The 25305-nt window shown below is 43.1% G+C and overlaps 2 protein-coding genes across 2 annotated transcripts; one reads left to right on the forward strand and one right to left on the reverse strand.

Moving 5' to 3' along the window:
- Positions 1-357: 357 nt before the first annotated feature.
- cnot8 (CCR4-NOT transcription complex, subunit 8) lies at positions 358-6514 on the forward strand. The gene is made up of 7 exons (XM_075486560.1): positions 358-461; positions 2270-2488; positions 2738-2931; positions 4287-4448; positions 4817-4961; positions 5074-5184; positions 5798-6514. The coding sequence occupies exons 2-7, from the start codon at positions 2372-2374 to the stop codon at positions 5924-5926; spliced, it is 858 nt and encodes a 285-aa protein (XP_075342675.1). The 5' UTR covers positions 358-461; positions 2270-2371; the 3' UTR covers positions 5927-6514.
- gemin5 (gem (nuclear organelle) associated protein 5) lies at positions 6280-25287 on the reverse strand. Its single transcript, XM_075486559.1, has 28 exons — positions 25047-25287; positions 24145-24299; positions 23400-23581; positions 21820-21971; positions 21599-21697; positions 21225-21357; positions 20943-21108; positions 20476-20688; positions 19999-20084; positions 19528-19610; positions 18145-18278; positions 17566-17639; positions 17017-17198; positions 16426-16565; positions 16128-16299; positions 15846-16037; positions 15708-15761; positions 15177-15302; positions 13958-14053; positions 12856-12993; positions 12424-12571; positions 12156-12275; positions 11826-12036; positions 9867-10136; positions 9612-9774; positions 9000-9459; positions 8232-8319; positions 6280-7263 (listed from the first exon to the last, which is right to left on the reverse strand). The coding sequence occupies exons 1-28, from the start codon at positions 25186-25188 to the stop codon at positions 7099-7101; spliced, it is 4344 nt and encodes a 1447-aa protein (XP_075342674.1). The 5' UTR covers positions 25189-25287; the 3' UTR covers positions 6280-7098.
- Between the last annotated feature and the right edge of the window lie 18 nt (positions 25288-25305).

Raw genomic sequence — 25305 nt, forward strand, 5'->3', positions numbered from 1 at the left:
TCATATTAGAAAAGCCAATGTTGACAGATATGATGCCACAGCTCAGAAAAAGAGAAAGATGTCATCTGGAAAAGCATTAAAGATTGGGGAGACTGCAGACAGTCGATTGGTTCCTTGCAATAAACGTTTTCAATCCAAAGACTCCTTCTCCCCTACTTCTTTGAAAATCGAAACAAAGACAAGCCCCGGTTTACTAGTATTGTGGATTGAGCTTGTAGGTTCTATTCCACACAGAATTTTAGCAGCTCTTCTATCCTCGCAGTTTGGGGTCACTCACAGCCCTGAGTGCTGAGTGAATTACCAATCGCGCCACTTGTCAAATGCCTTTATAGATTCTGGACAGTAGATGGCGGTGTTCAAATGAAAGAGTCTGCTGATAAACGCAAAGAGGGGTGAACAGGAAGAGAACGAAGAAGAGTGCGTTGTCAACTAGCTGGCAGGGTACGTCGAGGAAATTTCAGGTGAATTAATATTAATTCTTTCGACAGTGGTATGTTGACCAGTTTGCAGTTTTTGGCCGTTTACGAGACGCCGATAGATAATAACGCAGAGTGGATTTTATTTACTCTTTCTTCCCGTAACGCAAGCTACGTCAATAGCTCGACGGTTAGCATGTAAACGTTAGCTAGGATGCTAATCGTGCCGCTGGGGGTCCCTCGTTGCAGCGTTGTTTGTTGCTGTTTGGCTTACTTGAAGCTGTGCTGGCGTTAAAACATACACATGAAACACAAGAGTTGTTAATCGGGATAAGTTGGCCCTAAAATATTCCAGTTGTGACATGTGGTGCCGTCGGGTTTGCTACGGTGCGAGTAAAACCAGTCAAACATTTGTTCATGTTGCTGTCATGGTAACAAAGAGTATTCTCTCTCTATCTGAAGCTGAATATTAACACATTTATTCATGTATTGTTGTAGAGTTACATTAGTTGGAATTCACTTTACCCAGAAAACCGCCAACCTACGACAAGATATGGTCGCACACATCACCTGAGCGTCCTTTGAAAACCATAAGTGTTCTTACTTTTAAACTAAAACTGAAATTAAGACTATACGTGGGTAGTAGTTACATAAATGAACAGTTTTAATCTCTAGGGAGTGTAACATATGACAGATCTAAACTCCGACAGGATTTTAGGTACCCAGGGATCTTCTCATTCTAATGAAGGAGACTCACAATCTGGCATGAGAAGTGGAGGGCTCTGCAGAGGGTGATTGAAGCGGCCCGGATCATCAGTGGTGCTGCTGGGGTGTATGTGTGGAGCCCAAAGCAAAATAAAAGTCTAAACTCGTCCAGGTTCAGTCTGTTCACCCTGATACAGATGCACACTTATCCCTCACCGTCTCATCAGCTGTGATACTACCTAATTTATGAAAAATAATAAATACATGATCCATTTTATAAAAACCTTTTCTTGTAAGCGGCATAGAGAAAACTGCCTCTTGAAGTTACTTGTCTCTCAGGCCTGTCAAATTCATTTTGATTCACCTGTATGAAAATAACTGGATTCAATCAGGGTCTCATTTCCCTTATTTCCACATTTTGATAAAGCTTTTTAAAATGACATCATTTAGCTCTGTTCCTGTCTTCTGCTGTTGACACCGCATGTCTGTAATATCTATTTAGGAAAGTAAAGTGCACACATGCCTTATTGTTTTATCTTCATGCATTTATTTTCTGTAAATTGTTGCTATACTGATAAGAATGATGTTAATTTCTAGCTTATGTATGACTTATGCTGCAATAGTGGCATGACAATAAATAGAAGTAGACAACTGGATTGTTAATTGCAATTATTTGTCTGCCAACTAAAATGATCTAATTGAAAGATGTCGATTAGATTGTCAGAGAAACGACTGGAAACAACTTTTTTTAATTTAAAAGCCATTTTATGCCTGTGATATAGTAATAAAGTAACACAAACTCACCCTTTAACCCCATTCAGCAGCCTACTAAGACGCTCAGAGTTTCCATAAAACTTTAAACTTAAACTTTTTACGTCTCAGCCTCTGAAGAAACTAGAACTATAAAACAAATAAAATGTTTGACCCAACATAAAACTTTGCCCAGGATACAGCAGATTTATATTTATGTACAATCTGCTGGTCAGATGTAGTTTTAGCTACTGGGTGTCCTTGGCTTTATGTTTTTACGTGGTCAGCTGGTCTTTTTCTCTTTTTTTTTTGTGGTTTTTATTCAAAATTTGTTTTGTTTATGTGTGGCACAGAGATTTAAATGCATTCATTGATATCTTCTTTTCCTCCACTAACAGAGTTCATTTATTCACTGTGCTGGCCCCGCCCCCCCTCCCCTCTACACCCCCACGAGCGCTGCAAGACTGTTGGGATTTTAACGCTTCACTTGACCTGCCAACATGCCAGCCGCACTTACAGATTCCAGTCAGATAATCTGTGAGGTCTGGGCGAGCAATGTTGAGGATGAAATGAGGAAGATCCGGCAGATTATTCAAAGCTACAACTTTGTTGCCATGGTAACACGCTGCCGTTTTACAGCTTAATTTTTTTTCATCCAGTTACACATTCATATTGAAATTCAGTGTAGTAGTTTGGAGTAAATGTTGTAAAGCTTCTGGATGAAGAACATTTCTGTGTATTTGTTTGGGAATCTTTAAAGAAAACGTGCCGAGTTTCACCATGAAACTGACGGTGCAGAGTGGGAGCAAATAGTGTTTTTCAAAGCATCGTAGACTAATGTGCTCCTTGTCTTAATTGTTCACCAGGACACAGAATTCCCTGGAGTCGTGGTCCGACCGATCGGCGAGTTTCGCAGCACAGTAGACTACCAGTACCAGCTGCTGAGGTGTAACGTCGACCTCCTGAAGATCATCCAGCTCGGGCTCACGTTTATGAACGAGGATGGAGATTATCCTCCTGGCACGACGACGTGGCAGTTCAACTTCAAATTCAACCTCACGTATGTGGACTCTTCCTTTGCGTGCCACTATAAATTCAACATGTTTTTCTTTAGCTCTGTTTGGATTCTCGAGGCGCTCTAATACCTGAAGCAGTGCTTTAATTTCTATGACAATAATATATCTTACTACAGCATTTAACTGCTGTTTTATGATAAATATGACTCCCTTTTGTTTAGTGGACTTCATATTATTAATGAATGAGTCTGATACAACTCAACTCGCAGCCTTAATCTTAATACTTGACGGATATGAGCGCAGAACTTCTATTTCTGAGTCTGGACCGGGGAACTGCAAGGACCATCTGGTTGGATGAAATAAGCGCTCTGACCGGGATACAAAGATGCAGGAGATCACGCACATATGATGGTGCCAGTCAGCTGGTGTTTAATTTCAGATACTTATCCGTATAGTTATTATGTGCCAGATATGCAGTTATAGTTGCAGTTTGTACACGTCAAATGTGAGGCGATGGACTAAACAAGTTTCTGAGAGAGAAAATGTAACCAACATCTCTCCACAACATGTATGAACCAACACGAGCTGCAGCTGTAACCATGTAATTATCTCCTAAATGAATAGTTTCAGAGGCTCGCTGGCGCCATTGATGCAACTTGCATGGAAATATTTCAAAAGCTACATAAGTTTCCCGAACGTGTGTTGCTGTTTAGATTGAAGAACTTAGGTTTTAAATATGAAAAAAAAGAGAAATTGCACTTCATGGTTAAGTCTGTCGCGCTTTATTAAGTGAATGCAAAGTTACTGCAGAGTGGTTTGTATAGTTACACACAATCTCAGTTTTACTGTCTGCCTTTGCTTCAGTGAGTTTCTGATGGACAGAAAATAAGGAAACTTTCAATCACTGATTGAGAGCTGTATTTTTTGGCTTTGAACATCAGAGCATTGAGCTTTCAGGCTCTGTGATCAAACCACTGCAGCTGTCTTTCAAACTGTTTCCATCATGCTTATTAAGCTTAAGGGTATTTGTGCCTCTGACCCACATTTCGGGTCTACAACCAAAACGTGGCCGCTGCTGTGCCCTGGTCTTTGGCTTTGCTTTAAACCTAAAAAGATGCCCACTGAAATGTGATTTTTGAGTATACTAAAGGTCAAGAGCCTTGATATTTACAGTTAGTGATGCTAATACAGATAGTGACCCTGTAAGATCTTTAGGTTGTGACTTAAAACTCAGTGACATTGTCTTCAGATGTGAGACGGTGTCAGGTTGTAAGTGTCTTTAGTTTTTTTTTTTATTTTTCCAAAGTTGTCCAGTGTATGAGTTAATTCATGTTAATCACAACTAAACCGGTGATCTGTTGGTGGTTGAGCTCGATGTCTCTGTAACTTCTCCCCACAGAGAAGACATGTACTCACAGGACTCCATAGACCTGCTCCAGAACTCCGGCCTCCAGTTTAAAAAACACGAAGAAGAAGGAATCGAGACGCTCTACTTCGCTGAGCTCCTCATGACGTCTGGTCTGGTGCTGTGTGAAAACGTCAAGTGGCTCTCCTTCCACAGGTCGGCCGACTGTTGCGCCACTCAATGTGTTTAGCCATTAAACTAAGAATAATTCCTAAAGTAACAAGTTTTCTAGATCATTTCCATTATTGACCAACGCGCATGTTTTGAATCAGATATCGTCACCTCAGCTTCATCACGGTTCATTTATCATTTCCATCCGATCTGTTCTTTCTTCCGTTATTGATCTTCGATAACATGGAATATTGATTTATTTTGGCCATCATACCACATGATTACATTTTAGCATGTCAGTAAGTTGGTGCTGAACAGGAACGTCTGTTACTAAAAGCAAATGCAGCCATGATTCTAAAGAAATCAAACAAATTGACTGACCTGGACTGAAGCTCGTGCTTCCTGTTCCTCAGTGGCTACGACTTCGGCTACCTGGTGAAGCTTCTGACAGACGCACGGCTTCCTGAAGAGGAACACGACTTCTTTCAGATCCTCAACTTGTTTTTCCCCGCAATCTACGATGTGAAGTACTTAATGAAGAGCTGCAAAAATCTGAAGGTATGGCTCAAATGTGCCTGCAAAGCTGCCTCAGGTCCAGATTTGATGCTAGTTTCCATGGCTCTGCATCATGAGAAGTCTCGAGGTCTCTGACTGGCGTGTTTGCGTGCAGGGCGGGCTGCAGGAAGTGGCAGACCAGTTGGAGCTGAAGAGGATTGGACGGCAGCATCAGGCTGGGTCGGACTCTCTGCTCACAGGCATGGCTTTCTTCAGAATGAAAGAGGTACACTTGCATTCATATTTACAAGCTTGAGATTTGTGTCAACCGTATGCACCAACTGAAAACTGGTTGATTTTTATTTCAGGATTGCCGCCTGATGGTCAACTGAACGTTCAGACGTCTGTTATTTTGCCCAAATTCATATATTCGCTCATTGTTTTTTATATTAAAAGCAACCGGATGTCTTCATCTTCCCGTTTCTCTCAGATTCATGTTCTCGTCAGTTGTCGTGCTGATCCTCGTTTATTTAGACCGAGGTCGAATAGTCAGCATGTCCAGTCAAGTGCCTCTGAATTTGGAGAGGCAACGGATCACAGAACGTATGGGAAAAATAAGTCAGTTTGTAGCTTATGAATATTTGGGTTGGGGCCACTTCATACTCTTTGGAAGTTATGTTGTTTAGGAACTAAAGTCATTCGTCACAAAATGAGACGGAAAAGCACCAGCAGGGTTATTCATGACGCCAACAAGTTCAGTTCCTACCAGTGCACGTGTGAACGGGCCGTATATTATTCAACTTCTCTGGGTTGTAAAAAAAAATGCCGTCTTATAAAAGAACACTGAAACATAATCATGTTACTAATCGGAGCGTTTTTATTTATTTTTTTCGGTTCAGCTTTTCTTCGAAGACAACATCGACGACGCCAAGTACTGCGGGAGGCTGTACGGCCTCGGCTCAGGGTCCACCCAACCCCAGAACGGCATCTCCAGCTCGGGACAGGAGGAGACCAACAACAAGCACTGACCGGGCGCCCGACTCCTTCAAGTGGATACGCACTCGTTTTAAAAGCCAACCAGCAGATATGTCCACGCTCACGTCCTTCAACAAGACTTTGAATATTTGAGTCTCCCTCCTGAGCGACTGTTCGGTGGACTCGCAGGGAGAGTGGACCCTTCACTCGTTTAGTCGCTTTTTACTGAGTATAAGGCCGTGTATTCAGAACACTTTTTAAAAGAAAATCTTTGCTTTTACAGCATCAGTTACAGCAGGACACCAGTTCCTGTATCAAACTGTGATTTTAGACACTTCAGTTCAGACTATCCTAACATGGATTTACTTTTCTTTCTATTTTTAAAAGTTAATGCTGGAAGGCCTGTAAATTAAACTGTATAATTTTGATGATAATAAAAATGTTTTAGCTCATTCCCATTTGCAGAAAACAGAGTGTGTAAATGTTTGGTCATGCATATGTTTCAGTGGGCAAACTGCTGTTTTTCCTGTACAGTCACCACCAAACCAATCTGTCAGCTTTACAGACGTCGTGGTCACCGTTTTTACATTCTGCATTGTTTAACAGTTGTATATTAAATTCTTTTGTATTTTCAATGTAAATACGAAGCATCTGTGTCTGTGTACGGCTAATTTGGCAAAGAAAAGAGACCGAGTCGGAGAAGTCGATGCATTGCTGCCGCTTAACTGGAGCCTGATCCACAAACGGGGGACGTTTATAAAAGTAGAACTGTAAGCACATCAGATGCAACAATCTTTAGAGGTTTTTGGACATTTTACTTTGAAACAACATAGTTTTCAAGGTGTTACCACAGCCACGGTAAGTTGTACTGGGTATGTCTTACATTTACCAAACCTACATGGATAATCCACAGAAAGGGAAGTTTACATTTAAAATATATTTAAAGACGAAGATATGGAGGATTTCTAAAAAAAATTAAAAAAAACCATAAGCTGGTACGATTAGATGTTTCCCTGTTGGTCGTGATGGCAGATCTCAAGATTGATACTAAGATTTACCTTGAAGCTGTTAGCTGAATCTCCTCGGGGCTGAGATGCTTCAGGACACCGGCTGAAAGCAGCCTTGTTCAGGCACTTGGATGTAGCATCGCATTGATTCAGGATCAGTTTATTCAACTTTTTTTTTTTTTGCAGTATTCAACAAATATCTGTACAGGGAAAACGGCTCATGTGAGGAGTCGCTGACAGGCTTTCAGGACAGAAGGACTCGTTCCGTATTTATGAAGCAGATCTTTGGCTTCTTGTTGGAGGGAGTTTGAAACGGAACACGAAGACTTGCTGAGATGCAGGAGGACGAGGCAGCACTCCACCACATCTGGGTGTGGAAACGTCTGGAAGACAAAGAGGGCACAGTTGGTCTGGACCGTTTGCCTGACATCAGACAGAGAGCTCATTCCTGTCTCTATATTCAATAAACTTTGGATTCAGAGGTCTGGACCTTTCATTCTCTAAGTGCAAATTGAATTAAGCCACTGTCAGCGTTCAGTAAACAAGGTGAAAAAAAAATAAAAAATACTACGAAAATGAGTTCAACACGGCCAGGCCTTCTTTGTGTTAGCTATCGACAAATCCTAACTCTCAGACACGACGGGTACTACAACAGAGAATATGATCTTTCCGCTTCAAACTGCCAACAAGAAGCAGGCGTCTTACAGGTCATTTGAAGTCCCTGTGGTACAAAATATGCCGATCAACGGCTCATAACAACAGCAGGTTGTTTGAAGTGTGAAAAATATAGAAATCCTTACAGAAAACACTGTTGCTGCTGTTTACATCATGACATAAAGCTCTAAAGCTTAACTTCATAAGGAGTACATTTAGCCCGAAAATAATGTGGAAATCATGCATCAAATATTTGCTGATATATAGACGTGGACCTAACCTGGGTGTTATATCTGATAAAAGCAGTAGGCTATTGGAACGTGATACAAAAACGGATACAACCCACTAATTCACCCACTGAAAGCAGGGTTGTTATGGTAATGGCATGCAAGATTTATGGTGGGTCAAAATGTCAGTTGGTTAACAATCTGATGTTTGTTAAATGTAACTGATGGGATACCATCAAGTCAAAGTCTGCCGCCCTGACAGGCGTTTTTAAATCTGAAATTGAACAAACGGCTCCAGAGCGGGTTATGAGTTTAACCTTAGTTGCCATGATCATCTCGCCAGGTTAAAATAGACACGTTTGTGACAATGAGCACCGGCTCAGAATGGCTCACCGAGCCACCGATCTCGCTTCGTGCTGCAACCCGTCTGCTTATAATCTGCATTTGTTCGGATCCGGTTGGACCCCTACCTTGATTGTGTCGGGCAGGTCAGCCAGCTCTTCCTGGTGTTTGGACATCTTGGTGGACAAAGAGAGAGGCGTCTCCTGCTCCTCAGAACTGAGGAAGAAATACAGCTCAGCGATTAAAAGAATCAAAGCAGGAGTAAACTACCAGCAGCGTGTTAATCCTTACAGTGTTCTGCAGATACGGCGCGATGCTAACGACGCACCAGTTGGTTCCACAGTTATCAGAATGAAACAATATGTATTAATTACATATATTAATGTTAAAGTGACTGCACTGGACCTACGACTGGTTGTGCATAAGAAAGAAAAAGGTTTAGGGCCTAATATGGTGTCTGCCGTCATTTCTTTTCTGATGGATTTTGAGCAAAAACTCCATCAAGGAACTTTGAGCACTTTGGGGCTTTTTTGGATTTAATTTGACAGAAAAGTTCCTGAAAGTGATGTGCAGTTGTATAGAACACGTCACACAGCTGAATGTTTAGTTTAAACAGAGTACAAATCGATATCTTATCAGTTAATTATAGTTGGAATCACCTGAATCCTCAATAAAAATATTCATCGTCGCGTCTCTACTGCAGACGTGCAGCCGTGGTCGCCAACAAACGTTTAATGTGTGGGAACGATAAATGTCTCGGTACTGATCTATCCAGTGGTTCAGTTACGTCTCATTGTGGCTCTAAGGGAAACGTTAGTTGTTGTTTTTCTACAATTTGTTAATCAATGGAAGAAATATGACCGTTTCAGTCATGAATAAAAAAAAAAAAAACTCACCGTTGCACAGCGTCAGCAGAGCTCCGGCTGTCTGACGGTGAACTGTCGTCCCGTTTCTCTCCGGAGCCGTGCTGCTCCCCCTGAGCCCGGCTGTGCTGCAGCACCATGGCGGCCAGCCGCTCCTGAATATCTCTCACAGATCTCTGGGTGGCCTGACAGGCAGCGTGAGGCTCAGACAGGAGGAGTGACGCATCAGAGTCCAGTTTATCAAACCGCCTGCGACCGTCCGACTCCGACGTTCCTCGGCTCGTCGCCTTGTCATTCACCTCGTCTTCGGGACAGGAGTCTGCAGCCGAGAGTCCATTCTGGACCTCCCGGCTGCCTGATGAGGCCCTCCACCAGCACTCATACAGACGGTGGTAATGGACAAAAGCCTGCAGGCTGCTGGCAGCAGCTTTGGCCTCGTCTTCTGTGTGATGAAGTGTTCTGGGATGCTTCCTGGAACAAACGCTGACGTCACCTGAATGACGAAGAGAGAGAGGGATCATTTCAAATACACTGACCTCATAGTTCATCAATTCCCGTTTTACAAACCAACAATCTTAAGATATGAGCAAACATATTACTGTTCCTTTATTCGGTCAAATGCAGAATGCAGAAATGATTGCTCACCATCTGGGAACAGCAGCCTGCAGAGCTCAGCGGAGACACAGAAGTGTCCTGCATCTCTCGGCCAAGCCACCGACTGCCACAGCTCCTTCATCAGCTGCCCGTCATCATTCAGCAACCAGCTCAGCACAGCACGGGTCAGATGGACGGAGGAATACAGCAGGACCTGAGGATGGAGCGGACACCGTCTTTCAAATGAACGGCATAACGAGACATTTAGCAGTCTTTCCATCTTAAATCGTGGCTTGTGGACTGAACCTGTCTGAGGGGGACGCTGGCGGTGGGTGCTGGACTCTCCACGGACTTCAGCTCCTGAAGAAGAGCCGCGACGCATCGATGTCCTTCTGAGTTTTGGGAAATGCCAAACTCCTCCTCCCAGACGTCTCTCGCTCGGTCCTGGATGCTGGTGGGACATTTGACCGGTGACGCCCACTGATGACTGGAGACGCAGGACGCCGGAGAGATGAGCTCAGAGTCCTCCAGCATCGCAGCCAGCAGCTCAGCCACACAGAGGTGCAGTCTGTGGACCTGCAGAGGGTCGCAAATCAGTCAGCCGTGATGAGATTCTCGCAATAAAAGAATAAAAAAGAACTAGAAAGAGCTGTTCCTGTGAAACAGCAATGAGAATGCTTATGAGCTGAATGGGGATAGCTGACCATGCTAAAAAAAAAAAAAAGCTGAAAATAGTTCAATTTTAGCAGTAAAAACGGTTGCTAAGGTATTGGTTGAAGGAATTTTGTGATTTTTGTGTAATACCAAACTTAACATTGGAGTTAGTCAGAGAATTTGAGAGGTTGATCTCGGTTCAAGGCTCATAGCTGAAATTCTGTAAATGTGAGCTCTTTAGTAGTTACATTGGCTGAAAGAGGACAATTCTTCCGACATTTTGAGGTATAATTTGTTTCTCTTAGTTAAACTGTATGAAAGTTAGAGGAATTTGTTTGAAAAAAACTTAAAAATTTGAAACTTATCAGCACGCACTCAACTGTGTGCTCATTCATAAAAATCAAGACGGAGCAAAATCTTCATGAAAAAGCTGAAACAATTGGTAACAGCTGAATGTCTTGTGACCCATTTAAAGTTTGAATGGGTGTCTCTAGCTCAGGGGTTCCCAAACTTTTCTATGCCAAGGCCCCCCAAATAGTATTAGCTTCTGGCCGGGGACCCCCTTTGCAAACCACAGACAATGCTACAAAATATGTAAAGAAACATCAACATTTAGAACGTATTTTCTCTCTTTTATTCACGGACAGTAGCTTGCTGTGTGAATGCAGCTGATGGCCTGACTAAATGCTCTTCTTTACGTCTGAAGAAGTCTGCCGGATGTTTTTGTATCAAGTGACGCTGAAGTTTCGAAGGTTTTAAACACTCATTTGAGAGAGTCTCCAGACAGAGGAAACATTTCGGGCTATCGTGGCCATTTTTCTGTATGGCTGTAAAGCCAAACTTAATGTATGCTGCCTCATACTTTCTGATTTTAGTTGGCCAGTTCTTAGTTATTTTTTTGCAGCAGTGTCCTCCACAGCAGGGCTGTTGGTCTGTTCCTTCGGTCTCTTTGTAGTCAAAAATCTCTCCATTTTGGCTAAGCTACCTACACGCTAGCTTGAGGAGCAGCGCAGCTTGAGAACAGGCGCAAACTGCCAGGTCTACGATGTTTTGACTGGCAGCCATCAGAAAGACAAGCATGGCAAATAACATTTAGATATGACATATTATTATAAATTGTATTTTACAATACTAATTAAAAAAAATGTGACTATTTTTTATAATGATGTGTAAAAAAAAAAAATTAATTTTTTTCTATTTTTGCATTTTTTTCTTATCTTCCCTCCAATTTTCTGAGGCCCCCCTAGCGCCCCCTGGTGGCCCCCACTTTGAAAACCACTGCTCTATGAAAGCATGCAGAAATAGTTGGAAAGAGGAAGATGATTTGGAAGAGCTGAAAGCAGTTTCCATTCATTTGAATGACGGGAAAATTTGAATAAAAGTTGAAGATCTTAAAAAGTGTAAAAGTTAAAAACACCAAAAATGATAGCAGGAATCTGCTGAAAGAGCTGAACGTTTTGATACCAAAATGGTAGAAATAGCTGAAAGTATGCAGGAGTAGTTAGGTGCCGAAAACTGGCGGAACAATAATAAAGAGAAACAGGAACTTAATAGTGAGAATGCCTTAAAGCATTCTCACAGGCGGTTTTAGAAGTCGTCTCAGGTACCAACCAGCAGGCCGTCCTGTGAGCTCAGAACCTCCTGAGCTCCGACCCAGTCCTGAGCAGCAGCCAGATCTTTGGCACACCGCAGCGCCAGCGACTGAGCCAGAGCTTCCTCTCCCGAGAGTCTCGCCAGCGTGGCTGCCGTCCTCAGAGACGAGGCATCGTTCTTCCGGGCGATGACTTTGGCTGCATCGAAGCTGGAACCAGCTGCGAGGTAACTGGAAAAGATCGAACAAGCAAGACCGGTTTTGTATATGAAAATCAACCAGGCAAGCAGATATGAGAAAAAAAAACAACGACTTTGACGGAAGATTATGTAACTTGTTCCAGTTCTGACCATTTAGCAGCAGCAGATAAATGTCCATCTTTCTCCAGCACAGCCGCCCAGCTCGTGTACAACTCCTTCAGGACGGATTCATCTGCTGGCAGCCTGGCTTTGACCAGAGCTATGGCCTCCCTGACAGACACAGAAGCGCCTCCTCTGTTAGACTCGGAAAGTTAACGCCACTTATCGATGCAGATTAAACTTGAAATATTTCATTTCATTGTTAAACGCGGTGCAAAAATCAAAAGAAAATATGAAAAACATATAGATGAAAGGAAACCTGAAGAGCTTGTTAGATCTCAGCAGGTCGACGGCCTCGTAGAGTTTGTTGATGGACAGCAGGTGGGACGCCGCCTTCAGGTACTGCTCCTGCAGACAGAGCTGCTTGACAAAGGCCTCCACCGTTCGGCTCCACACTCGAAACCCAGCTGGACAAACGGAAAAACAAAACAAAACAAAGACACTGAAATAACACCGAGTCCAGAGAACTGAGCTGTGACTGAGCCGGGGTCACAAGGGGACAACCTACTCCAATCAAAAGTAGGTTCAAACAAAAAAAACAAAAACAAAACAAAAAAACCTGTTGGCACGTTCCTTTCAGACTTAAAAACGGCCACATGACGGACAGCATGCTTGAGGGAAAATAGTTCTGACAAGCCAGTAAAAGATACGTCAGGGATGGCATCACCACACTCAGTAACCAAATCTTTACCCATGGGAGCGATGGACAGCAGGTGGTCATTCAGTTCTCCCCTCTCCGTGGCGAGCTGCAGCGCTCCGTCCAGGTCTCCGCTCCACAGCCGCAGGTATACTACAGAGTCATAGTGACCCGCCTCCACGTGAGCCTCCTCTGATGAACAACACACAAAGGGGAATGAAGGACTTCAGCGACCACATGTGAAAAACTCCTCAGCATTTAAAAGGAGACGTTTTATGGAAAAAATAAAAATCACTTTTTTCCCCTGAATTTAAGAGCAGGTGTTTTGGTGGCCGAGGTCACTACAAACTGAAGAATTCAAGACAAAACCCAACCCTGGCATTTTGTCTTGGGCCTGATATTTCTGAAAATGTGTCATACAGCGAGTTACTACAAGGTTATCCAACTTCTCCACCTTTATCTCCACCTAAGTTCAGCCTCAGATGATGCTGTATTCACTGCATCTCAGAAGTGGGATGTCGAAACTCTTCCTCTCTTGCTTTTTACTTTACTATTGACATAAAATTTCATCATTAGCTACTATATAGATCACTTAAACAAATAAATACATGAGCTGATAATAATGCTTTACCGGCACTTTGTTTAATAACTTATGCCCCAACAAGGAATTCCTCGGCGTTTACCAGCAGGAAGTAGGGAATTCTGATTGGTTACAAAAAACAAACATCTGTGAAATATTAACCAAACGTTCTTACTCTCAGTTGCGAAAAACTTAAACAAAACACACAGGAATGGAGCAACAATCGACCCAACTGTGGCTTAAAGGTTTTTAGGTAGCCTACCAGCTGCCTGTGGTCCAACTGCAGGCGAGGGAAACAAAAGTGTTTGAGAATAAAGTTTGGCGTGTGGTCTGAGTGCTCTGACCATTTACTGTACGTGCTCTCATAGAGTAATAATGTGCTACAGGAGTTACTAAGTTCTGAGTACCCTGAGGAGGAGAGTGCCTCATGTCACGCCTCAACACGATCCGCTTGAACAGGAGTAAAATAATGGATGAGACTGCAGCTGCTGCATGTCACAGGTATTGCACAAAGTTTCAGCTTGTTAAAGCTCATTCCATCAGGTAATTCAAACAAACAGTCAAAAGCATACATACCTTCTGCTTCAAACATGCGGTACAGAGCCTGTGTGTCAGCAAACAGGCCCAGATGGATGTAATCTCCCTGTCCAGGGACACAGCCTGCAGGTGGTGCTGGAATAGAAACAGAGTCCAATGAACAGGCGACAATGTGACAGTTCCAAAAGTCCTGTTTTTCCCCCACAGCATCTATCTGGTTAAGAATTTGAACCTTTGGATAATCTGACCAACAGGAAAATGGATCCGTGCATGCACATGCTCTGGCTTTTCTCCAGTTGGGAGGGAATGTGCTGCCTGTGCTCGGACCGTTGAGGTTGTCAGACGATACGATGAGTTTAAGGGCTAGAAACGTGCCGGCAGCAAAACAAAACGCGTCTTAGACGGATGCTTCTGGAGGGCTTCTGTGTTGTGGAACTGCTGCTTCATGGAAAGCAGCTGCAGAAATGCTGTCAATATATGATATGAATTGATTTTGCTTGTCTTCTATTTAATTAATTGAGTTTCATCAGTAAATCCAGTTCTTTAGTTCCACTTTGTCCTGGTCTATGCGTGTCAAATACCTTAAGTTTTGATGGAAAGGATACAGTCGGATCGCTAACCTTATGGCGTTATATTTGAGCCTCTTTCCTGCGCGAGCAGTCGGACTCTGAGTGCAGACAAATGTATTTTGCGAGCGCATCAGCTGTATTGTGAGCAGAAAATATTTTCACGCAAAGAATAACTTAATCCGAGCAAACAGAAATCGTTCTGAGCACATAAGATCTAATTAATAAACTAATCACATCATTTTTTCCATGTTGGTTTGATGCTACAAGACTAGCATTTGGAGGTTATCAAGGATTTATGACTGAGTTAACCAGAGAAGCATCAAGAAAACTTCTCATCACGGCCACATGTAAGTAGTTCATCCTGCGTCGGTTTCAGAGGTGAGCGGGTCCATTTTCTTCCACCTGTGCATGACCTGGCGGGTTTGTGACCATCCTTTTCTGTGGAGCTGCTGTTGCCCCTGAACAGAAGAGTATCCTACGCAAATAACGTAAAGTCATATTTTGCCGGGTATTTGACCGCATGTCCGGTTGTATTCCTTTACCAAATGTGACGCCATAGAATCTAAATGATTTCAGATTGAAGAAATATTTGTCCATGGAAACATAGCTGCTGTTTTGCCAAATGTGCAGTTGAACCGTTTACCGCAGGTCTGATGTGAATCTATACGTTTTCGCTCGGACAGCCTCACCGTTTCGGTGTTTGACGGAGGCCAGAGTCACACAGTCCTGCAGCAGCTCCTCTTTGGGCCGATGGTCCATGGATGTACTGAGGGGCAGCATGGAGCGAGGCTTCTTCTTCTTCAGCAAGTTTAAATCTGAAAAAACACACAAACAATGATTCAAATTAGTTACCAAACAATAAGACAAGGATACCCTAATTTCACCTTTAACGTTTACTGCCTTACCGCCACTGTGGCATCACGGAACAGAAGTTACAGCTACAACATAACTCTACTCTACTCTACTCTTACTCTTGTTTTGGCTCTTTTTCTGCCATTTTGTATCTTTATTGATGATTTTGGTTCATAATTTCTTCAACAAAGAGCGACTTTTTTTACTCCGCTGTTTTCTGTCATATCTGTGATTTGTTTCATCTACATTATAATAAAAGCTGAATGAACATCCTCCGTGCCGATTCCATGTTTTGTTTCCCAGGAGTTGTACAAAGTCGAACGTGCACGCGGTCAATTATAAAGTTGGATAAAAATTAAACTACACACCTGGTTTGTCTTTACTTTTTGCAGCAAAAGAGGATTTTCCTTTCTCGAAAGTTGCTGGACGACAAAAAAAAAAAAGAAGAAAAGTGTTAAAAATATCCAAATAAAATGGCTCACATGTGTTGTTCCACACTTTGCTACCTGCTGGTGGCTCCAGGCTGTGTGTTGAGCTGACTTCATCTCCCTCGTCGTCAGACAGCTCCTGTTCCGCCGCCACCTTCTCTGCGTTCATCTTTGGCACCGCGGCTCTTTCGGCGCCGGACGCAGCCTTATTCTTCGTCTTCTGCTTGGAACCGGTCTTCTTCTTCTCTTGCAACATCGACATCTTTTTTCCTGAGGTGAGAACAAATGCGAAGCTTAAAGCATTCGACACCAAAAATCAGGGAGGATTTGCTCCTGGTGCTTCAACGGACGGATGTTTACCTTTCGGTGGCTTTGTAAACTCTTGTTTGGAGACTTTCCACTCCTGCACGGTGAAGTCTTTCCCTCCGGTCCAGATCAGATCCGGATCAACGGGTGACCAGTCCACACACAGCAGATATCCGGCGTGACCTCGATAGTTAGACAGAGCTGCCTCTTCCAGCACATCCCACACCTAAATGAAACAAAAAGGTTCAATAGCATAAACTTCACAGCATATCTAAGAGGTTGAATGGTGGTTTTATGAAGCCAGCTCATTGAAACGAAGCAGCATCTGCCATAAACGTTTCCCCATACTCACCTGGGCTGTGCCGTCATATGATACAGTGACCAGTCGGGCGCTGTGGTGCGGACTCCAAGCCATGCCGGTGATTTTGGCTGTGTGGCCACACAACCTGCGATACGGCTCTGTCAGCACCACAGGGCTCTCTGGAGGATTCTCTGAAGGAAAGCAAACCACCAAAATGTCAAATATCTCAAATATGATACCAAACTAACAACAACAAGCCAAAAAACATGTGATGTGTATGTTTAAAAGACACCAGGAGTTTATACAACACCAAGAGGCACAACTTAACACCAGATAGCATCATTTAACACCCGCTGGTGTTTGATAATGATCTCCAGCCTCAGCCGGTGAATTTTTTGCCTGGTGAGGATAAAATAAGGACAGGAGCAAACACATTGGAGCTAATTTGTGGCGACTTTAAGCCAAACTTTGACTTTTTTTTTTTTTCTTTGACTTTATTTCAGCTTTGAATGGGAAGTTCCAAATTAAAGTTCTTCAAATTTCTAAATCATTTTACTCCACACAACAACGCAAGGTCTCCCAAATAAAGGATTTCAGGGGAAATATGTTGGACCGACTGGATGTTAGAGGGTCTCCTCTCACCTATAATGGTGTGGAGATCGTGCACATAAACAATGGCGTTGCTGGATCCTGAGGCCAGGAGACAGTGCAGTTCGGGTGGAGAGCTGTGGTCGTGATGCCATCGTAACGTGTTGATGATCTTGTGGTGCTGCTGGATGCTGCACAGCAGCTGCAGAGCGGGAGCCTGATATACATCAATGCACCTGTGGAGGGGCAAGCGGTCAGATGTATAAAAGGAATAAAAAGTGGCAACAGCGCACTAGAAATAAAAAGAGGATGCAATCACACAGAGTGCTTTTTAAATACTGGTAAACACATTTTTTAAGGGACAGAAATCACCGCCGGACCGTTTATTTTTTTACCTACTCGCTCTAAATTTTTGCCTTTGTGACTCTGACATTTGGCGTGTAGTGAGTTTTAGAAACCCAGTTCAACAGTTCACACATGACTAAACTCATTATTCTGTAGCCTCCAGACAACACACAGCGAGCGGACAGTTGGTCCTGCTCCAGGACCCAAAAAGGGACGACGGTGTGTTGCGAGATGGGTCATGTACCGCCTGTCACTCACCCATCCTCGTTGCCGATGGCAACCACTTTCCCATCTGGCTTCCAGCTGAGGTCTGTGTGTGGAGACAGCTTGTGCTGCGGGGAAGCAAAGCTCACGGTTTTAACCTATTCAGATCACTTGTATTTCCATTCAACAGCAAACATGAAACAGTCGCAGGAAGCGAGTGCCAGGCCGCATGACGGCTGCCTTAAAGCTTTGGCATGAAGAAGGTTGAGTGTGCGGTGTGTCCGACAGATGTTCACGGTTCACTGACGGGTTCCTGAAATTTGTGCTTCCATGTAGTTGTTATGGGCGCCAAATTAATTCTCTATGCTGCGTATAACGCTAACTTTACCACTCTCGTTGCTTTGGGTTACAGCTGCAATAGCACGGTGTGGTGGGGGTAAAAGTAGGTGGCTTTTATGGTCTATTTTTCTTTTAATAAAATAAAAATGAGATTTGTTGATTTAAAAGCATAAACAGACAAAGACTGATCCACCGTGTGCACACATCATCCAGCAGCTGGCTTCCTATGCCAGGAAAATACTTTCCTTTGCTCACCAAAGAAAGGCATTTACCTACATAATTACATCCTCCTACCTTTATGTTGTTGGTGTCTCTGATGAGCTTGTCGATGTCAGACGCCTCCCCGCTCAGCTTGGACGGATCATGCTGCAGAATGACACCCTCACCGGCACAGCTGTACAGGCTGTAGCTTTGCTTTCCTGCAGCACCTGAATGTCACACATACAAACCCAAAGGTTTATAGAATCGTAGGCTCTGTTCATCAAGAGTAACTTTTAATAGATATGCAAACACAGCAGCATTTGCCCTGTGGTAACACAACAGCATTGGGTGCATCTTTGTAACACAGAAGTATTTTTTTTGTTTTTTTAATCCTGTTCATGTCCATGATTACAAGCTCGCAGCCCTCTTCTGTGCCCGTGTTGCTTTGTTTTCTGGAGCATGACCACCATTTGTAGATCGCAGCATCACCTGTGAGCACTAATGACCATACTTAACAAACGGAGTGACTCACTCGTACAGAAACTCCTCCACCATGCTATTCAAAAACGAATCAGGGGGCCTTTAAAGCAGCAAACTTGGAGAGAATTCTATTAAATGTGTCTATCCAGGACCTAAATGCTTGTATGTGGTATTTACACCAGGCACTACACATATTTTAGCTAAATACACATTTTTTTAATCAATTTAATGGATTAAACCTTTTTATAATGACACAGACTTGTTGACATATACTCCGCTTGATTAATTTAACCCAATTCTTCAGATAAACACCCCAAAAAACTTCACCCTGCAGACAAATAAGTACAATAAGAAGCTTCTTACATGCCTAACTATAAAGGGCCAACATCTCAATGAGAAAATCCCTATATCACTCAGATGGATATAGCTGATGAATTCTGCAGCTGTCACCCGTGTTCACCTTCTTCCACCTCAGTTTTTGGAAAATAAAGTCAATCTGCACCTGCAGGCAGTCAGGATATAAAGGGCTGAAATGTGACAGGGACAGTCTCCGAGGAAGCAGCTGGTCCCAATTTCCCCTGCACACCTACTTTAAGTCATCCAGAGCTCCAGGATGTGGTCTGAACTGGCGCTAAAGCTGCAGGCAAACTATCTGCTCCTTTTGTAAGTTAAGGAGACCTAAGCAGATTGTTGCCACAACAATTCCGTTTATGGCTTCGAAGCCAAGTGAGTGATACTCTAATCAAAATGTCATGTGCCGACAGCTGGTGAAATTAAATTACAACCCCACTTCCCCATGAGGGAATCAAGTGGAATGAGGTAAGCTCCAAGTGTTTTCTCAGCTCATTCGATTACAGAATCAATGACAAAAGGACGTGTGGAGACGTTGGGGCTTTTAAGCTGACTTGCTGTTTTTTTTTTTTTTTTTTTTTTTGCCGCATCAGAACCTTCAGAGCAAACAGCAGAAGCAGCTCAGAGTTCATGAGACAAACTTACCGAACGACACCGGGGGGACTGGAGGTCCCCAGGCCAGTGTGTAAACCGTTTTCTTGTGATAGGAGTTTGATATCTGAGGAGGCCTGAGAGGAGATGAAGCAGAACAAATGCTCCGTCAGTGACACGTGAAGGAAAATGGGACCGAGGGAATATGAGCCGAATACACAAGGTGCCAAAGAAAAGAACAAAAGCAAAGATAGAACTTTTTGGCCCATTGAAGTCCCAACATGGAAGTATTTTCCATCATTTAGTGACTGTTTGAATCATTTAGGCCTAACACGTACTCAGACTGCCTTAAAGGTTCTTGCTCATTAGCAATTCAGTAGTTGTTTTGGGATTAATGAGACTATGAATAAAAGGAGAAGAGTAAAAGTGCGTCTCTAATAAAAGCTTCAGGTGAACTCCTGCGGTGGGTTTTAACTCATACAGGAGACGGAGCGTGTGAGGAGTGATCAATACAAAACTTCTTACTTGTTTGAGAAGACATCGTAAATCCCAACTTTGCCGTCATCTGTTCCAAAAGACAAGGATCCCTCTCTTTTCGGGTGCCACGCCAACTGCAACAAAATGAGAAGGGTCTTAATTTATCCGATATCAAGTGCTTCTTTTATGCCATTTGTGACATTTTTCAGACACGAACCCCGGCCCTGAAATCATGTTGATGTTATTTTATGTGAAAATGCAAATGTGGGTATAAGAGAGCAGACATGGCACACAGTTTACCGTGCCAGCTGCTAATATAATGTCTGGATAATATTCAAATGAGACTGTGTGAAGGTAACGGGCAAGAATCAGTAACTGACAATTAAAATTACGAGGAATTAAGACAACAAAAACCCCCTCGGCACGAACCATGTCAGTGTGTATTTCAATACGGGAAATTTCTATGAACGTTGAGACGGAGAAGTTTTTCTGTTTAAAAATTAAAAAAAAAAAAAAACTTCTTACCGCTGTGACCTTGGACTTGATGCCCTGCCAGAAGGACCTGATATCGTACTGGTTCTGAGTGGTCAGCGTGTTCCACACACGGATCATGCTGTCACCGACGCCCAGCGCCAGACACCCTGAAGCCACGGGGGAGAAGGTGAGGGCGAATATGACTCCCCCGAGGGTGGGCAGAGTCCAACAGCAGCCCAGAGAGTTCAGATCCCAGCATTTAACCTTGAAAAATATACCAAAAACAATTAAAAATGTCATTTTACTTTTAGCAAAGCAGAGACTTTTTGAGTTGTAAACTGGTAAATATATATCTTCTAATAATGGCAGCACAAACGGGGCTGAGGGTTCTGCGAATGTCCAGAGAAGGCCGACGAACTCGGAACCCTTAAATTCTAAAAAGCTCTGACTGAGGGATCACTTCATTCATTCAAAGCAGACTTTTGTTGAACAGTTTGGGTCAGAGAAAGGTGACCCACCTCTCTGTCCATGGAGGTGCTGATGAGCAGCTCGGCGCCGTCCTGAAGGTGAACTGAACTCAAGTTGAAGACGATCCTGTTATGGTTCTGACCCTCTGAGGACGTCCCAAACAGGCTCCATCGTTGCTTACCTGCCTTGGTCAAATCCCACATCACCAACTCCCCGCTAGGGCCACAAATAATCAGAAGAAAGCCAGTTTGGGCATTTGAATACTTTTGTGACAGAGGAAACAAAGAAGCCAGAACTGTCTGATCTAAATGCGTGGTATGAGGAGGGTGTACCTGAAGCAGCTGGACACGAGTTGCGTCGGCCTTCCTTTAGGCCAGTGGACATTAAGCCAGATTCTCTCTTTGACCCCGGGGTCAACCGCAGAGCCTCTTTTATTCAGGTACGGCAGCTTCAAAGTCATCACACCTGTGGCAGGAGGGAAGGAGGGCATGGTGATGATTAAACAACATCGTCACGTTTCATCTTTCTTAAGGAACATCGGCAGTATGTTCCAAGTTCTCTGCACGTGGGAGCTGATTCCTGAGGAGTTTTTTTTTTTTTATATAAATGCTGGTTACTAAAAGATCAAGGTTTAATTTGAAAAACTAAGGAGCCACAACCAGCAACCCACAAATCTGCCCAGTGATGCTGCTGAGGAATCCCTCACCTTTTCCCTTTGCTGTGCTCCAGATCCGCACAGTCTGGTCTTTGCTTCCAGAGGCCAGATAGCAGCCCCTTTCCTCTCCCGTGGACACCCCGTTTGTTGCTGAAATATATCAAAAACAAGTCTCACATTTATAGAAAAAAAAAAAAATAAAAAAAAAAATATGCAGAGATGCTGAGTTGTCCTTGATGGTCGTTTCTTTTACTGTGACTTGACACCGTTACCTTCACTGTCCTCAGGTCTGCTGTGAAGAGAGTCTTCACCAGACAAAGGCGACCACGCCAGCGAGTGGATCTCATTGTCGTGTCCACGGAGACGGTGCATCACCTCGCCTTTCTTACTCAGGTCGATCAACACAATCATCCCATCCTTGTACCTACAACAGTGTTGTCACAATTACTGATATCTGTGTGCCACTGAAATTCTTCCCTGTCACACATGGGACAGTTTTTCATGAATGTCCCTCATCCCTGTGAAAGTGACGGCGCCACGGTGAGCATGCAATATTTGCAGATTCACGTGAGATTGGACAGTGCACGAAGCACACTCGTCTACCACGTCATGTGGCTATAACGACTCATATCGCCGCGCAGTGGTTGTGTGGAACAGCAGCGATGGATGGAAACAGCTGAAAATAATCCCTTTTCTCCATTTTTGAGCTCGTTGAACGGTCAGTGTTGCACTGTGAGGGTTATCTGCTCTACAGGAACAGCGTCGTGCTTATCGGCTCTACTTGTCACTGCTGTATGAATTGTGCTCTATAAATAAAATTGCCTTGCCTTGCCTGTTTGAGAAGCTGCATCATCCCACAAAACTAGGTTTTTATAGTTGCAGTTTTCTCATAGTAGGTTTTTTCCACAAGAATTCGTATAAAGGAGAACAAACACAAAGTGTTGTGTTAAGCAAAACGACTGTGGACGGCAGCTAATAATATTACTTCAACCCATTGCTGCTAAAGGAGGTTCTACAAGCTGTTGGATCATGGGGTTCATTTAGTTTTTCACACACATATATATATATATGTGTGTGTGTGTGTGTGTGTGTGTGAAAAACTAAATGAACCCCATTTATATATATATATATATATATATGTGTGTGTATGTATACATATATACATATACATATATATATATATGCTATTCGTTTAATAATGCGACCTGTTGGATTCCTCTGAACTAAACCACCGCGACTGTGTCTGTCCGTTAATTGGGACTGCAGCAGTTCGCAAGAGAGTGAGTCACATGCGACTCCGCCATATTCAGTTGCCATCAGAAACTACTACTAAAACTACTTTTAAAGTAAATTTACACATCATGTCATTTGTAAGACTTAATTCCACTGTTTAGATTACAGTATAGAAAATCATTAAATAATCATTAGTTTGGCTTTAGGTGGCTTAAAATCTGTCAATAAATAAAGTTATGTGCGTGTCTCAAAGATGGTTAGAGCAATAATGAACTAAAAACCTAAATTCCACTTGAACCTTTTCTCAAAAGTGAAAGCTAAACAAAGACAAAACAGAGAGCAAACAGACATAACCTTTGTCCATTTAATCAATGCATCAAAATTTACATTTTTTTTCCCCAATCAAAGCTGCTTTTATCAAATATATGTGTAATAAAAGTTCTGTTGATGTCCATATTTAGTCTCTTTCCAAACTCCTCCAGGTTAAAACCCAAACTGAGTCAAATCCTGGCACAGATGGGATTTGCTGGGCTCAGTTTTTAACTGTAACCCCCTGATAAAAGCACTTTTAAAAGCCATAATCTGTGGTCTGTGATTTTAACAGTGGAGCTCTTCTTACCCAACAGCCACAGAGTTCCAGGTGTGAGGGGAGCAGGTGAGACAGAAGATGGTCCTGGGCTCGGGGAAGAAGCTGGCGCTGTCTCCCGTGTGGAACCAGTGGACGGCCACGACTCCTTTCTCATCCCCAGACACCACCAGGTTTTTATCCACAGGGGACCAGTGCACGGCTGAGACGGGGCTCTGAGTGGACACAACGACAAAAGTGACGTCCTGTTTATGCTGAGTGTTACATCATGAGCATTGTAGTCAAGTTCCAGAGGCAAAATGTTAACATCTTTATTCTCGTTATTGGCTGAACATTCAGACATAAAAAAAAATAAATAAATAAGAGAACGGTAATGAGAAAGTATACCAGATTGTTTAATGATTCATTTATGCTATGCCAACGGTTTTAGGTTTAACCACACACCACCTTAGATATTTGAAGCAAACAATGGAAAGTAAGCTGACAATACTCTCTCTAACCAAAACAACCATTTTAAAAATGCCATTGAAAGACACACAGCCCAGTTCCTATTCTCTCCAAAGTCTGTGCCCTTTATTTTGCAGGGATGAGATTAGCCTTTTCTTTTGGAGATCAAAGAGTAGTAGTCATCTTACCATCCAAATGGCCCCCCCAACTTACTGTTTGAAGGGGTTAGAAGGACAAGGCCAACATCGGGGCTGGGTTTGGGCTTTTAAACTCATGTAAAACGCAGCTTTCAGGGCACGTGGGACAACGATGCAGAAGAGCGGACCCTCACCTGATGAGCTGCATGCTCCTTTATCAGAGCTCTGTTGTCCGAGTCCCAGAAGCGAATACTGCCATCATTGGAGGAGCTGACACAGATGTGACTCTGTCCTGCGTGCTGACAGAAAGAAAAGCCCGACACCAAGTCCCTGTGCCCCACAAGTTCACCTGCAAAATACAGAAAGAGGACGCTTTACATCAGACCCCTGACTCTGAGCAAACAGTTCTGTCATTTCTTCTGTGAATCTGTTTGTTTATTTGCATTTGAACTCAGTTTGTGGTTTGAAAGAATGGAAACTCAGATTTAATGAAGGATGCGTCAGAGTTTTCTTGTGGAAATCCAGACAGAGAAACTTGTCTTGAACTTTCCTACATAGATCTGAACCATTCCTTTAGTTAAAAATCCAACAATAAATCAGTGCTGTGTTTCTTCTGTAACAGATAACATTTACTTTAATTATTCACTGAAAACTGTGATAACTGCTGCACAGTCCAAACCCTGACAAATTCAGTTCAGAATTATATAAAAAAAAACAAGTACATATTAATAAATAGATTCCACAAGGAATCCGGGCCCCCCACCAGTCCACTATTCTGATCAATAACAGAGATTCAAAAGCATTCAGGGAAACTTCAAAGAAACTCAGGGCTCCTCTTATTTGTTCAGTTCAGTTCAGTTCAGTTTCAAAATAAGTTCTCAAGATCTCATTCTGGCCCAAAAATGAATCCCCAAGTGGCTTTTTCTTTTAGCACCAACTGTAATAACCACACCTGAGAAGACTTTCTCTGTTTCGTTTGGTCCATTAGGGGACTTTTATCTACGTGTAACACATCTTTCTTTTATTTTGGCTGTAAAGACAAATGGAAGAGTTAACCGTGTTTTTTTCTGATGTGCGGCAGCTTCAACAGCCTCACCTGTGACCCTGCATGAGGATGCAGAGACGTCAATCAAGTAGATAACGTTTTTGGCTCCGACGCCCAATAAACCTTTGCTGTTGACATCACTGCAGCGCGAGCAGTACCAGTTGGGAGACGCTGGAAGCGACCTGTCACGCATGGTGCGTCCGGCAGTTTAAACACGTTTAAATTTACTCGTAAAGTTCGAAAACCAAACCTTCTCACATGTCACCTGGACTGTCGTCGCTACAACACTAATAGCCGTAAGATGAACGTG

The sequence above is a fragment of the Odontesthes bonariensis genome, chromosome 16, assembly GCF_027942865.1.
Source record: "Odontesthes bonariensis isolate fOdoBon6 chromosome 16, fOdoBon6.hap1, whole genome shotgun sequence".
NCBI lineage: Eukaryota > Metazoa > Chordata > Actinopteri > Atheriniformes > Atherinopsidae > Odontesthes > Odontesthes bonariensis.